We start from the raw sequence: 14352 nt of genomic DNA on the forward strand, positions 1-14352 counted from the left end.
GTCTTACATGGCTTAGGTCCAAGCTATCTGAAAGATCATATTCCCTCATACAAACCTGCCCAGGTTTTGAGATCTTCAGGGGAGGCCGTTCTCTCAGTCCCTCCACCCTCGCAGGCACACTTGATGTGGATGTAGGAAGGGCCTTCTAAGTGGCTGCCCCCAGACTTTGGAACTTCCACCCTAGAGAAGTTAGACTGACTCTCCTCGCTTTGCTGCCCTTTTGCCACAGGTGAAGACTTACCGGTACTTGTTCCAGCAGGCTTTTGTCTTTAAGGAAAGGGCTGATCCTGCGAAGTGTTCATTGTAACTACCTGTATGTTTTCATAGATGTTTTCCGTATTGACATTGTTTTGATTCTAGTCAATGTTTAATTGTGTTGCTTTGAACGTATGCTTTATATTTGACTTTCATCAGCAATGTTTTATTCTGGGTTGTTATATTTGACGTTTTAACGTGGCTGTAAACCACTTTGAGATTTTTTCCCCTTAAGAATATAAAGTGGTATAGAAATGGGATAAATAACAATGACAATTAATGATTGTTTTCCCCCCCCCCCTCTGTTTTTATCTCTTTCTATTTTATCTGTAAGCAACCTTGTCCCACTCTGGGGAAAAGGTGGAGAAACAATAGGAACAACAACAACAACAACAACAACAACAACAACAACAACAACAACTTCATTATGAAGTTCCAGCCGTGTAACAAAGTGCTCCTGGCTTCCAGTTTTTGATGCAATGCAGAAGTGCCACCATCAAGAGGGGTATCTGTCTCCTTCTAACTTACTTCTATTTCTCTACTCAATATTTTGCAAAGCGATTTGTCTGTCTGTCTTCTGTGCATTCAGACACCTCTCAGGATATCGCTGGCCAATTTGGCACTGCAGTTCTTGAGATGGAGCAGCGAGTTTCAGTCCATATTTAGATACCTTAGGACACTATTTTGAACCGAGGTGGTGGGCCTGGGGACCAACATGGTAGGAGGGGAGCCCTGAAGGCAAGGTAGGGTGTAATATTTTCATTTGCGAATGAGCAGAAAGTGTGCACTTTGTCTGGCATCTGAGATGAAGGCCGCAATAAGAGCAACTGGCCGTGTGTCTGCTGCCCCCAGCCAATTTCACTGATCCCAAGCCAGCATCTAATGGCACAATAATGGCCTTGTCATTGTCACCGTTATGCTATTAGAGGGGGCAGTTGGGATCAGAGGATTGGCTGGGGGCAGCACACGGGGTAGAGGCTGCCAGTTGCCGTACCCTCCTCTTGGAAGTGCAGAGCGATTGATTCCCTTCTGATTACGCGGCAAAGGGCTGGGTTATCAATCTAAGCCAGCAAACATATGAATCAGTTGCTGCCTAATGTACTCTTGGCTCCTGGCTCAGTTAGCGCAGCTGAAGGTCAGACCGTTGCTGCAAGACTCATTTCTCCTTACAGAGCTTAAGAGAGGAACAGCAGGAGGGGGCAGTTCCCACCAGCCTAAACACCTCCACAAATTGGCGGAGAATAGGGGGGGAAGCCGCATTGAGAGCCAAAATGTTTTATTTGAGAATCATAGAGTTGGAAGGGACCACAAGGGTCATCTAGTCCAACCCCCTGCAATGCAGAAATCTTTTTTGCCCAACGTGGGGCTCGAACCCACAACTCTGAGATAAAGAGTCTCATGCTCTGCCAACTAAGCTACCCCAGCTTCTTAGTCATTGCATTTACTGCTGCTGCTGCTGCTGCTGCTACTGTGTTTTTCTCCAAGGAGTGCAAAGTGGCATGAAATGTTTCTCCCCTTTTCTGTTTCATCCTCACAACAACCCTGTGAGGTAGGCTGCTCGGAGATACTATGGCTGTATATACTGCCTTTTAAGCATGTTTGAAGGACATCTTCTGCCACCAAAGAATTCTGGGCTACCACTGCACCACACTGCCGGATAACAACAAAAATGTGCGGTCGGTTGCAGAATTCAAAAAGATCGCTCCCCTTTCCTATCATGTTCTAGGCTGGATGCTGCAGGGGGGCTTTTTGGATGGGGTGAATCTAGCGGAAGTACAGGCTAATTCTTATAAAGCAGGACCATGGTCAGCTCACTGAGAAGCAAGATACACATTCTAGCAGGATGCAAGACTCCCCAAAAGCAGCCAGTATGGAATGTTGCTGCAGCAATCGTCTGGAGCGGACGGAGAGCAACCTACCAGGGGCCACAGTCACCTAGTGAGCAGAGCCAGAGGCAAAAGTGGACAGAGGATTGAAAATAAACTTTAGCTTTGTGTGGTAGGCTAGTTTCCACACACCCCTTTATCCAGGCATCATCTGAGGCCTTCTTTGTATGCCTCCTTCACCAGAGGTCCAGATGGCGGCATCACAAGAACGGGGCCCTTTCTGCAGTGGCTCCCTTGCTTGTGGAATGCTCTCCCCAAGGAGGCTCGCCTGGCCCCTTCGTTACATATCTTTAGGTGCCAGGCAAAAACCATACTTCTTCTCCCAGACCTTTGGCTGATTAAACAATCTATGGCCCGTTGAACTGCTGGGTGGGTATTGTTTTTGTTTGTGACTATGTGCTGTTGTGCTGTCATGTTGTAAGCTGCCCTGTGAACCTAGGATGAAGAGTGGTATAGAAATTTTAAAAATAAAATAAAGTAGCGGCATTTTCAGATTTTGAGCGAGTATTTCAGCCAGGCAAAAACAGGGTATGAAGCAAGAGTGGTGAGGGGTGTGTCCTGGAGAGAAGGGGCGTGGCCTGGAGAGAGCACCAAGGGCCAGATAGATAAACCTGGAGGCCCACTAGTTGGCATTTGAATCTCTGCTCTCTGTTAAGGAGACTGTTGGGGCTTAAAGGGACCAGAACCCTTTCCTGCAAGCCCTAGTTGAGTCCAGAAGGCTCCTACTGGTGAACCTTTCCCAAGGAACCCAAATTTAAAAGGCTTCGCTATAGCTTCCCAGTGCTAAAGAAAATGCACTTTGCACCAGCTCAGGAACACTTTGATCTTTCCTTGCTTCCAACGTCCTGTACAGCCTGGCGCTGGGAAATGGATGCAAGGGGATGGCTGAGCCATAGGAAGTCCTAGCACATGTTAAGGCCACGGAGGTGGGGTTTCCCCCTCTCCTTTCTTCTCTAAGTTACGCCCTTTAGTGCACTCTGTTTCATCCTTCTCTCTCCTCTGTTGCTATAAAAGGCTTCACCTGCAATCAGTGACTCAGCAGAAACGAGCCCTGCATGCTAAACACCCAACAGCCTGATCTGGGAAGCCAAACCACACACACACACACACACACACACCCTGCACCTGGAGCATCCGTCAACACGCAAAACAGGGAAAGGAGGATGAAGCGGGATTTACACAATCATTCCCTCCACCCCACCCCATCAAACTGAACTGACTCGGCACATACACATATATAGGTAAACATGATGGATTGGGGAAGGGCCATAGCTAAGTGGTTAGAGCATCTGCTTTGCATGCAGAGGGTCACAGGTTCAATCCCTGGCATCTCCAGGTAGGGCCGGGAGAAATGGAGCAGGCCTACAATTGATTCTGAACCTTCTGCCCCCATTCCTGTGTTTATTCTTCCACTTTCCCTGCCCCGGGGACAAGGTGCCACCTTTATTTACAGCCCTTTGGGGAAGAGAAGTGTTGTGATCACCACATTCTATTCCTGCCGCACACACGTGCCTGTCTGTTCCAAATATAGCCCTCTATTATCTGAAATGCCTCTGGTTGTGTCCAGGGGTGTGAGCGAATGCGTTTCCTCGTGCGCAGCGAAGAAGAGGTTCTGTCCTCTCTCTTCTTGACTGCCTGACTTCACGCAAGGAGCGGCCTGAAGTCTTCTGGACCCAGAAGCTGTTGGCAGAGAGGGGAGAGGAGTCTGCAAAGTCAACATGTCTCTCTTGCAGGCTGATCTGGCCATAGAAATTGGTCTCGGATACAGGGAGATATACTGTATAAGGAAGCCAACGCCCCCTACGAGAAAAGGTTATACAAATCCTCTTTGTTGACCACCGCCAATAGGGGCTGCCAGCTTCATCCTAAAAGTGGGGCAGGGGGGCACCCCACACCACTGTGAAAAGCCCTGGGTGGGTGAGTGGGTGGGTGGTGGCGTCAGATGAAACCCACCTTGTGTGAAACCCACAACTGTGGTGATGCTGAGCTAGGAGGTCTAAGGCGGCCTCACTCTGTCCACCGCAGCTGTCCTGGTCTCTACATCTTTAGACTGACTGGACTGGGGGAGGGCAGCCAGCCACCCCCCTCCCTCATAACACTAGATTTCGTGGACACCCCACGAAACAGAAAGTTAGAAAATTCAGGACCAATAAAGGAAAGCCCTTCTTCATGCAGCACAAACTATGGAACTCCCTGCCGCAGGAGGCAGTGAGGGCCACCAGCCTGGATGGTTCTAAAAGAGGATTATGAGGGGGTTGGACTAGACGACCTGAAGTTACATAACACGACCCTTTGGGTCCCTTCCAACGCTGCAAGTATATGGATTCTATTAAATCTATGGCGCGACCACATAGGGAAAATTGTGTATGGTTCTAGTAGCCTCATATCAAACAGGCTACAGTAGAGTTGGAGAAGGTTTAGAAAGGGGCAGCCATAATGATCAAGGGGTTGAAGGCAGTCCCCAATGAAGAAAGGCTGCACTGTTTGGGACTGGTCTGGGGAGCCTCATAAGAAGGGCCCAGCTGGAACAGGCCAAAGGTTCTCCACTGCGGCCAGAAATACATTTCTGGCAAGCAAGACTTGGAGGAAACATCTGTCCTCTATTGTGTGCCCCACAATGGCTGTCATTTTGTGGTACACTGCCCCTGAGCCTGGAGGCTCTATTTGGCTTCTTACTGCCTTCGACAGGTCTCATTTGGTTGAATCTTTTATTCCCCAAGCCAAAGGGGACCCCACAACACAACGAACGCCAGTGTATATGCAGTGGTTAGAGTGGCAGAACTAGGAACTGGGGAGAGCTGCGTTCAAATCTCCACTAGGCCACAGAGCTAAAGGAGTGACCTTGTAAATGAGCCTCACTCTCTCAGCCCAACCAACCTTGCAAGGCTGTTTGAGAGGATAAAAGGGAGAAGGAGAGTCAGCCTTGTGTTCTGCCCTGATATCCTTGGTGGAAGGATGAGAGACAGAAATGCAAGTAATCATTAGCCTGAAGTCTGGCTACTGCCATCTTTATTTATTGCTGATTCAACTCTGGTGTTTCCCCTCTTTCTCCCCTAAAAAAACCAACACCACACCACTGTCCATTGAGCACCAACTCCCATCACCATCCCCCCCTCTCCCCAGTGCTCTGTTTCCAAGCCTCTGCAGTGTTATCTTGCCAATAAATCAAATTACCCCCATTTAAAAGGAAGGAAACTGCTGCATCCTAAATGGATCGTTCTCCTGCCTCCGTTTTTTAAGCTCAAGGTCGGTCATATTGATCTTGGCACCTCTTCTTATCCCTTTGAAAAGAAGGAGAGGGAGTTATTTTAAGTCGCCCCGATAGGCCAGAACAAATCTGAGGGTTGATAAAAAATTGCCCTGGCTGCATTTTCTTAAGAGCTGCAATTTCCAGGGAGTGGGGGGGGGGGAGGCAGGGAATAGCTTTTAGGGATATTAATGTCCTTTGTAAAAGGAGAGAGTGGGGAAGGAGAGGTGAATAGAGTCTGATTCACCTGTGCAGAGGTTGTGATACCTTCTGAACTTTTTTGGGGGGGGGGGCTGTGTGTGTTAAACCTCCACACACAAACTTAGCGTGGGCTCAGTTGTTTCATTTATTTATTTTAAAAAAAAGATTTTATTAAGGTTTATTAAACCAAACCAATACTTTTATCTAGATACAATAAAAACACAAAAGGGGGGTAGGTACCGGTAGGTAGGTAGGTAGGTAGGTAGGAAGGAAGGAAGGAAGGAAGGAAGGAAGAAAGAAAGAAAACTTCCAATTCTTCATCTATCTGCTATAGTCTCAGTTGTTTTTAAAATGAAACCCTTCCCCATCTGAACAACAACAAAAAAAAAAACACCCACTGAAACAGGTATAGATCGTTGTTTAGAGGCTTACACAGGTACCATATTCGTATTTATTGCTCCCTAACAACTCTCGGCACCGCTAACCACAGCTCCCAGAATCCTTTGGGGGAAGTGCTTTGAATCTATGGAATCTAAAGGCCGAGTCTCTGGCCTTTGGAGCCGTGTATCCCCATAACCCCCCACACCCAGAGCCCAAGGCTTTTGTCTGAGAGTGGGAGCTGGGAGAGAAGGGTTTGAGCAACCCAGGATTTCCTCGTAAGGCAGATGCGCTGTTTTGCGTGGATTCCGGCGGCCAGCATGGCACAGGATATAAGCTCTTCACAGAACCATCTGTTCAGCTGGGTCCCCTGTCACATGTGACGCCATCTGCCAAACCTGCCAGGCAGGGAGGCTGGGAAGGGAAGAGACACTATTTATATCCACCGCCAGCTCAAGGCGACAGCAGCAAATGGACAGCGAGAAAAACTCAATGGGGTACCCTTTTCACAATCCCACTAGCATCGATCTGCCCAATTTGGCAGTCTAGAACCACATAAATGTCTTCTGAAATTTTCCTCCTGGCTCCACCCCGACCTGCTAACTTCCTCCAGGCTCCACCCTTACACAGCAGCTCCCGCCACGCTGGCAACCTGCAGCACTTCTTAAACATCAGCACCAAGGTGATCTACAGATTCCAATTTCACCTGAGGAAACCTTTATTGCATGGGTAGGCAAACTAAGGCCCGGGGGCCAGATCCAGCCCAATCGCCTTCTAAATCCGGCCCCCGGACCATCTGGGAATCAGTGTGTTTTTAAATGAGCAGAATGTGTGCTTTTATTTAAAATGCATCTCTGGGTTATTTGTGGGGCATATGAATTCGTTCATCCCCCCCCCCAAATATATATATAGTCCAACCCCCCATAAGGCCTGAGGGACAGTGGACCAGCCCTCTGCTGAAAGTTTGCTGACCCCTGTTATTGCAAAGCTCCATTTTAAACCAACAAACTTCCCTGCATCTTGAAATCTAGTTTGGCAGGGTAAAGCATTAGATCCAGCCCTTTTCCTTGACGTGCTAGCTTTCCACGTGCACATGGGAGAATTCAGTCATGTGATTCTGCACCTGTCCACAACAGCCAAACGAAGGGCTGCAATCCAAGGAGGTCTGTGTCATTCGGTTCTTTGGAACAAGGAAGACAGCTTCCAGTGGACTCTTTAGATAGTGGGGATAGCAGAGGCAAAAGATGAGCCCGGGTGACATATTCAAGGGGCAGGAGGTCTGAGCTATGAGAGCTGGAGTGAAGGTTTGGATCAGACCAAAAGGCAGCTTTTTAGTGCTGTTCCAACCAGAAGCAGAGCCTGAAAAGGAGGCATTCTGACCCTGTACTGGCAGTGGTGGCTGGTGCCTCTTGGTACCGATAGGGTGGAAAGCAGGGAGCCCAACAGCAGGTGGCGCCAGAGGCAATGACAGGCAGCTCCAACTTCTTCTACAGTAGTTCTGTCCCCATCCTCCTCCCCGGTGTGTTTTACAAGGGCAGCATTGAGACTAAGGAAGAGTGCCTTCACCCTCTGACCTGGATGTCAGAAGGCAGGCAGGTGGGCGCTGGATGAGGTTGGTGAGGCAGTACCCCGCTCAGCTTAAATGGTCCAGCCTCTATTGTGTATTGGGCAAACCCACATGGTATCCGATTGGCTATTGCTTCTGTGCTTGTCTTATCCTTGCAAGCAACTGTACCTGAAAAAGAGAGCCAAACATCTCTCCAGTAGGCCCCACATGCACTACCCATTTAAAACACCATCATGCTCCTTTAAACAGTCCTGGCTTCCTCCCAAAGAATCCTGGGCGCTGTAGTTCATTAAGGGTGCTTAGAGTTGTTAGGAGACCCCTATTCCCTCCCCAGTGCTACCATTCCCAGGGGTTAACAGGCAGCTGCTCTTCCCAAGGAACCTTGGAGATGCTACTGCTGGGAGAGGAATAGGGGTCTCCTAGCAACGCTCAGCACCTTTAACAGACTACAGTTCCCAGGATGCTTTGTGGACAGAGGCGTGGTGCTGCTTTACACAGGTAGCTTGGATGTATAAATCAACACAGACGGACTGGCTGGCGACCTGATCTTCTTGCAAGAAACAACGCACTGAGACATATTCTTGTTTTTATTAACTTTTATTTGCTCCTGACAGAAGGTAATGGGAGCCACTGATAATCGAGCCCGCTCCTTATTTGCATAGCTCCACCCTGAATTCCATTTCTTGGTCACGCCACATGGTGACAAAGAGATAGGATCCAGAAACTGATTTTTAATACATATGTAATTGTGTGTAAGCCACTTTGCGTGTTTGCTCCCAAAAGCAGGGCATTCATTCATAATAATGTGTGTTTTTTATTTTAAAAAAAATTGACAAAAGAAATAAGCTGGGAACACGGCATATATAGCCTTGGGCTAGTTATTCTCTATTGGGCACAGCTCCCATCTGTTAACATGGGGGGAACTAGCAGAAACGGTTTTTAAAACAATCTACACACATTGGTATTGCTGTAGAAATGCCGAACGACTAGACACAGCTTAATTGTGCTAACAAAAAAAGAGAGAAAACCACAACTACCTTTCAAAGGTCCTCAAACGGATCTCCTAAGATGAGATCTGGCAATTGCTTTTTTGGGGGGGGGGGCAATCGCCAACAAACCAAATTAAACCGATTAAAAGTAATTTAGCAGCTCGTTAGCTAAAATACCTTTACAGCTCCTGTAAAAGAGACAACAGCAAAGTATTTGTTATCCCGCAAAACTGATGAGAGTGGAAGGGGGGGGGGAGAGAGCACAAAGAGGGGGGACACTTAAGGCACGAGATAGTTAATACCAAAGCATGGCGACAACTGGGGTGTTACAGAAGCAAGGAGCGAGAAGGGCTGAGAGCCAGCTGGCCAAACTGTTGACAACAGTTAGTGGAAAACAGTGATGGGAGGTGCCTTTGCTAGAAGGACAGTTTCAGTGCATTGGTGACAGGGGAGGGGAATTCACCCACTTAAGTCAATTTTACATCATGCTTATTAAAGGTTCTCATCCCTTTGGTGACGGTGACTGGTGCCCGTTGGGCTGAAATGCAGGAGGCCAACAGTAGGAGGAGCCAAAGACAATGGTGGGCAAGCGTTGCCCCATCTTCCTCCCTGGTGAGTTTTACAAGCGGTAAGAGGAAGGCCGCCAGCCAGGGACTGATTGTAAGAAGGCAGGGAGGTGGGAATGGCCTGGCGGATGCGGAGGGCAGCCAGGGGGCCAGACTCCACTGCACTTTGTGTTTCCACTTTTCAGACTCCGGGGCCTTTAAATGAGCATCAACCCCTGTCTTTCCTCCTCAAGGCCAGGCAAGGATGGGGAACCGAACCCACGACCCCGAGATTACGAGTCTCGTGCTCCACCGACTGAGCTATCCCAATAGGCTCCACGCCTATTTAACTACCAAACCAGTTTTAAGGGTCTGCTCCTTGTGAACAAAGCCCCAAATAACTCTGGAGCTGATTACCTGAAAAATTACCTTCTTCTTCACTGCCTGGTAAGGGCACTACTAATGGAGTCCGGTTATTTATCGCCATGGCCTGATGCTTAGTTGCAAGGGGGCACACAAGGAGGGCTTTTTCACTGGGAGGTCCCCAAACTTGGCCCGATAGAGATTTCTAGGGCCCACCCTGTTCTTCCAATTACCAATTGTTTTAACTGATTTTAATACAGGTACTGTATTTCCGTATTGTTGCGACCTGCAGAAGGACCTTACGGTGGGTAGATAGATAAAGAAACACATCGGGTGGTGTGCAGCGCTAGTCCAACAATATCTGGAGGGCCACAGGTTGCCTATCCTCGCCCTAGAGCAACCATTTAATAGAATTGTAGGGCTGGAAGGGACACCGAGGGACATCTAGTCCAAACCCCGGCTATGCAGGACTTCCAACTAAAGCAGAAAACTGGCAGAAAATTCACACTCACGTTACTCCCCCCTCTCCATTTCACCACTGTGTTACGTTTTCCCATCACAGAAACAGAAAACGATATCTAAGCACCTGAGCGAGATGAAAGTTTTTCCTCCCTTGAAACCAATCCAGAGAAAATTCAGCAAACAGAGCAACAGAACCATTTGACTATTACCAGTCTTATTTTAAGCAGGTGTGGGAAACCTCTGGCTCGCCAGGTGTCTCTGTACTACAACTCCCATCTTCCCTGGCTATGGCCACACTTGCAAGGGAGGATGGGAGCTTTAGTCCAGCAATGTCTGTAGGGCCACAAGTTTCCCACATCTGCTTTAATGCAAAACCTGACGGCAGGGACAGTCAACCTCTGACTGATGTTGGACTACAACTCCCATCAGTTCCTGCAAGCATGGTCAATAGTCAGGGATGGTGGGAATTGTAGTTCAGTGACAGCTGGAGGGCCCAAGCCAGCGATGATGTGAGCTAAAACTCAGGGACATCCAGAAGTCATCATCTTAGCCACCCCTAGTCTAACTCATATATGCTTCTAAAATCCTTTTCAAACCTGAATTTCATCTCTGGGAAACTCCAGTTTCAAGTAAGCCTCCGTCTCCCTCTAAAGTTATCTGAGAACGGTTAGACACGGAACGATGTTTGACAACAATTTGAAACAAATGACTTCAAATTCATTTTTTCCCATGTATAAAACTTGAAAACCACTTCCCCCTTCTTCTATTTTTAAAAGAATCTACTTCTTTGTGCTGAAGGTCAAAGGTTTGGGGACATACCTAGAGCCACCCCCACATGTGCTCATTGCTACACGCTGTGTGTGTGCCCCCCCCCAAATCTAAGCAGGCATTGGATTACAACAGCATAGAAAAAGTTGCTTCGAGGTCGTATTTTTAAAGGATGCTTGAAACATAGCATTTTCAAAACTTCAAAAATTCAGACGGCAGATTCTCACATTTGAGTTCTGGGGTTTTCTGCTTCAACAATTCAGCTCAGCTCCTGGGGAAGAGAGGTGCCTGGTTCTCCTTACTTGAGGCATCAGTTCCATCTATGGTCCAGATGCAGGCTAACAAGTCCCAGACATGATGGATGAGAAGATGTATATTCTGGACCGGTCCAGGTGTGTCTCTGAGCTAAAGCTGATGCGATGGAGGCAACCCTACTTTGCTACAACGGGGCCAGGTGCTGTGGAGAAATGCTTCTATACTTTTTCTGAAGGTGTCCAACTTCCCCAACCAGCTAGTGGAGGGAACCGCTGCTTAGCTCGGAGAGAAGTGGACTCTGCACACGCTCAGGGGCACTTTGCATTTATTCCTGCACTTCCTACACCACCCGAGCTTTGGCATTCAGAACAGACTTCTGAACGACGAAGAAACAGAGGCTGCATACACAAAGTGCCTTTAAAGCATACTCCACTCAAAAAACCTGGGAACTGCAGTTTACCCTGCACAGCACTACAATTCTCAGCACCCATAACATACTACAGTTCCCAGGATTCTTTGGGGAGGGGAAAAATGTATGCACAGCCAGAGGTTGCTTTGTTCCATCACAGCTGTTCCCAGCTTCATCTTCAGCTAGCCCTTATATTGCTGCCCTTGGTCCTAACTTCCCCTCTTATTCCCCTCCTGCTCCCAGAGCAGACACTAATCTCTTTCCTAATAGCCAGCAGCCCCACAGACATGGTCCCTATCTCTGGGATCTCCAAGACTGGAGTCATTTTGCACTGCTTCTCACCCAAAAGGGCTGCCCCCCCCCACAAAAGGAGAAGCCTCTTTAAAATACAACACCTGCACATTGTGCAGGCAGGCAAGGTGAGTGAAGTCAGTGAGGGGTTAACAGAGCATGTGGAACTTTACCTGCAAATTTCTCAAAGAGCCAGAAAAGGCAGTGAATGGGGAGCTCACACCACTGAAAGCAGGGTGACCTGGAGCAAGTGGACTTCCTATTAGGTGGTGACTGACCCACATTCCAAAAATCCAAGTCAAGTCGTCACTTGGTGGTGCGGTTGTCACTGTGATGTGCGCAGGTGTGGAGATGAGCCCTGGGCGACTGCATGAGGGCTTCCCCCAGAGGTCTCTAGCCAGAGGACCAGAACCACTCTTTCATAAAGTAGGGGAGGAAGCCTCCCTCTCTCCTTGCCCCCCAACAGAAAGGGTAGGTCCATAACCCTCATAACCAGTTCACAAATCTTAGGGTGCTTCCAGACCATTGGTCTCTTTGAGCGGGGTCCAATCACATACCAGCAAATTCAGGTTCTAGAAATGCAGGAAACTGACTCTTGGTCCATATAGTCCAGTATTGGCAAAACCAACTGGCAGCAGTGATCCAGGGTTTTAGACCCCAGAGACATTCCCAGCCCTTCCTGGAGACATCAGGGATTGAACCTGGGACCTTCTGCATGCAAAGCAGATGCTCTACCACTGAGCTACCTACTGCCTGGTCAATTATAGTGGGGAGGTCTTGCGCAGCAAACCTGCTTCCCCCAAAGACTGGAGTTTTTTTTGCAATAAGGAAAGTAACAGTGAAAACACACTGGAAGGCAACATTTCCTTTGAGGCATTGTCTAACCACCCTGCAAACAAATCAGGATGAATGCAACATAAACAGGTAATCTAGAAGGGCCCCTAGTCGATTCATCCTATGAGTTTTCATTGATTAAATGGTCGGCCAATTAAATTTGCATAAATATATATGTGTGTGTGTGTGTGGCATTAATCCAAAGAAGGCACCCTTTTAACTGAGCTAAAAGGATTTTGAAAAGAAGTGCTTCCCCAATCAGGCCAAGACCCTTTGCACCCTTAATCTGCAACTGGATCTACTTGCCAGTTGAAGTCCAGACTTTCTCCCAAGTAAACGTGACTGGGGATCCCACCTGCACAGCCCCTTCCTCCTGGGCAGGCTTACTCAGAAAGCAATCCAGGGAGGGGGGCTTTATAGCCAAGCAAACCTGAAAGAATACTAGAATTGCAGAACTGGAAGGCACCCCAAGAGTCATCTAGTCCAACCCCCTGCAATGCTAGAATCTCAACACACAGGTCCCCCATCGGGCTTGAAACCAATCTGAAAGGGGGGTGGGCTTCCGATGCTAAACCCCGTTATGGCTTACTCCCGTAATTACATAAAAGTAATTCGGAGCAGGGATCATAGCTGTGCGTCCTCGCCATTATGCGCACGCTCAAAGGTTGCTCGCTGGAGCTCTCTTCCCCCGTCCACCCTAGGGCAGCCAGGGTCTCACTGCACGCTCCTCGGGGCTTAACCCCCGCCTTGGGTGGCCGCCTCAGTTTCCCCTCTTGGCGGCGGGCGCGGCGGGGGGCGTGAGGTTCTCGGTGAGATAGGCGACCAGGAGGCAGATGAAGACGAGCATGACGCAGATGGAGCCCCCGACGGCCGTCATGGCGACCACGATCTCCCGCATGCCGGCCGGCTCCACGGTGAACTCCACGCATTCCGGAGGCCACCGGGGAGGAGGAGGAGCAGCAGCAGAATCAGGATCGGTGCCGTTGGCGGCAGCGGCGGAGAAGAGGGGCTGCAAGCAGAGGCGGTAGCGGACGCTGCCGTGCGCGTCCTGCAGCAGGTAGTCCCGGCAAGCGGCGCCCAGCTGGACGCGGTCGCACTGGAAACGCGTGTAGGCGCCTTCCCACGAGCACGAGAGCGAGAAGCCGCGCAGCAGGCCGACCTCGGCCGAGGAGGCGGGAGCTTCAACTCCCTCGCCGTCGCCGTCTTCTCCCTCGGCCAGCAGGGGAGGCCAGCCCCACTGTAGGAGGACGCTGCCGTTGAGAAGCACGTTGGCCAGCAGGGCGCGCCCGGGCGAGCGGTGCGCTTTGCAGCTCCGCGGCGCGCACTGGAAGCCCCGCGCCCGGCTGCGGAAACACAGGCGCCCGCCCTGCATCCCCGATGCTCCTCCGCCGCCGTCGGGGCCTTCGCTCAGCACCTTGTACGGGCACCACGGGTCTCCCTCCGCACCCGCGTCCTCGGCGCCTCCGAGCGGCGGATCCCTGTGCGCGCCGCGCGCCTCTGAGGCTCCCCAACCCGTCGTGACGCCTCCCGGCCGCGGCGCCCGGCCCAGGCCGAGCAGGGCAAGCAGCAGGAGCCGGAGAAGCATGGCTGGCGCCGGGGCATGGAGGAGCAGGAGCAGGAGCAGGAGCAGCGCGGAGAAAAGGGCTTTCCCAGGCCGGGATCCGGCGCGCTCTAGCGGGGCTTGGGCGCAAAGGGAAGCCCCGGCCGGAGGCAGCACGAAGCGGGACCCCGGCGACCTCGGCTTTCCCGGGCAAACGGCAGGGACATTTTCAAAGTGCCAACTTGAAGAGGGCGAGGCGGCGGCGGTGGCGCCGGCGGTGGCGCCTCCTTTCGGGTGGGATCCGGGAGGTTCGGGCGCCGCCCAGCGGCCCTCCTCCTCCCGGCGGCAGCGGCGGCGGCGCG

General features: G+C 50.3%; 1 protein-coding gene across 1 annotated transcript; it reads right to left on the reverse strand.

The window, feature by feature from the left end:
* Nucleotides 1-12297: 12297 nt before the first annotated feature.
* FNDC10 (fibronectin type III domain containing 10) lies at nt 12298-14352 on the reverse strand. Its single transcript, XM_033156342.1, has one exon. The coding sequence runs from the start codon at nt 14033-14035 to the stop codon at nt 13211-13213; it is 825 nt and encodes a 274-aa protein (XP_033012233.1). The 5' UTR covers nt 14036-14352; the 3' UTR covers nt 12298-13210.

The sequence above is a fragment of the Lacerta agilis genome, chromosome 8 (assembly GCF_009819535.1).
Source record: "Lacerta agilis isolate rLacAgi1 chromosome 8, rLacAgi1.pri, whole genome shotgun sequence".
Lineage (NCBI taxonomy): Eukaryota > Metazoa > Chordata > Lepidosauria > Squamata > Lacertidae > Lacerta > Lacerta agilis.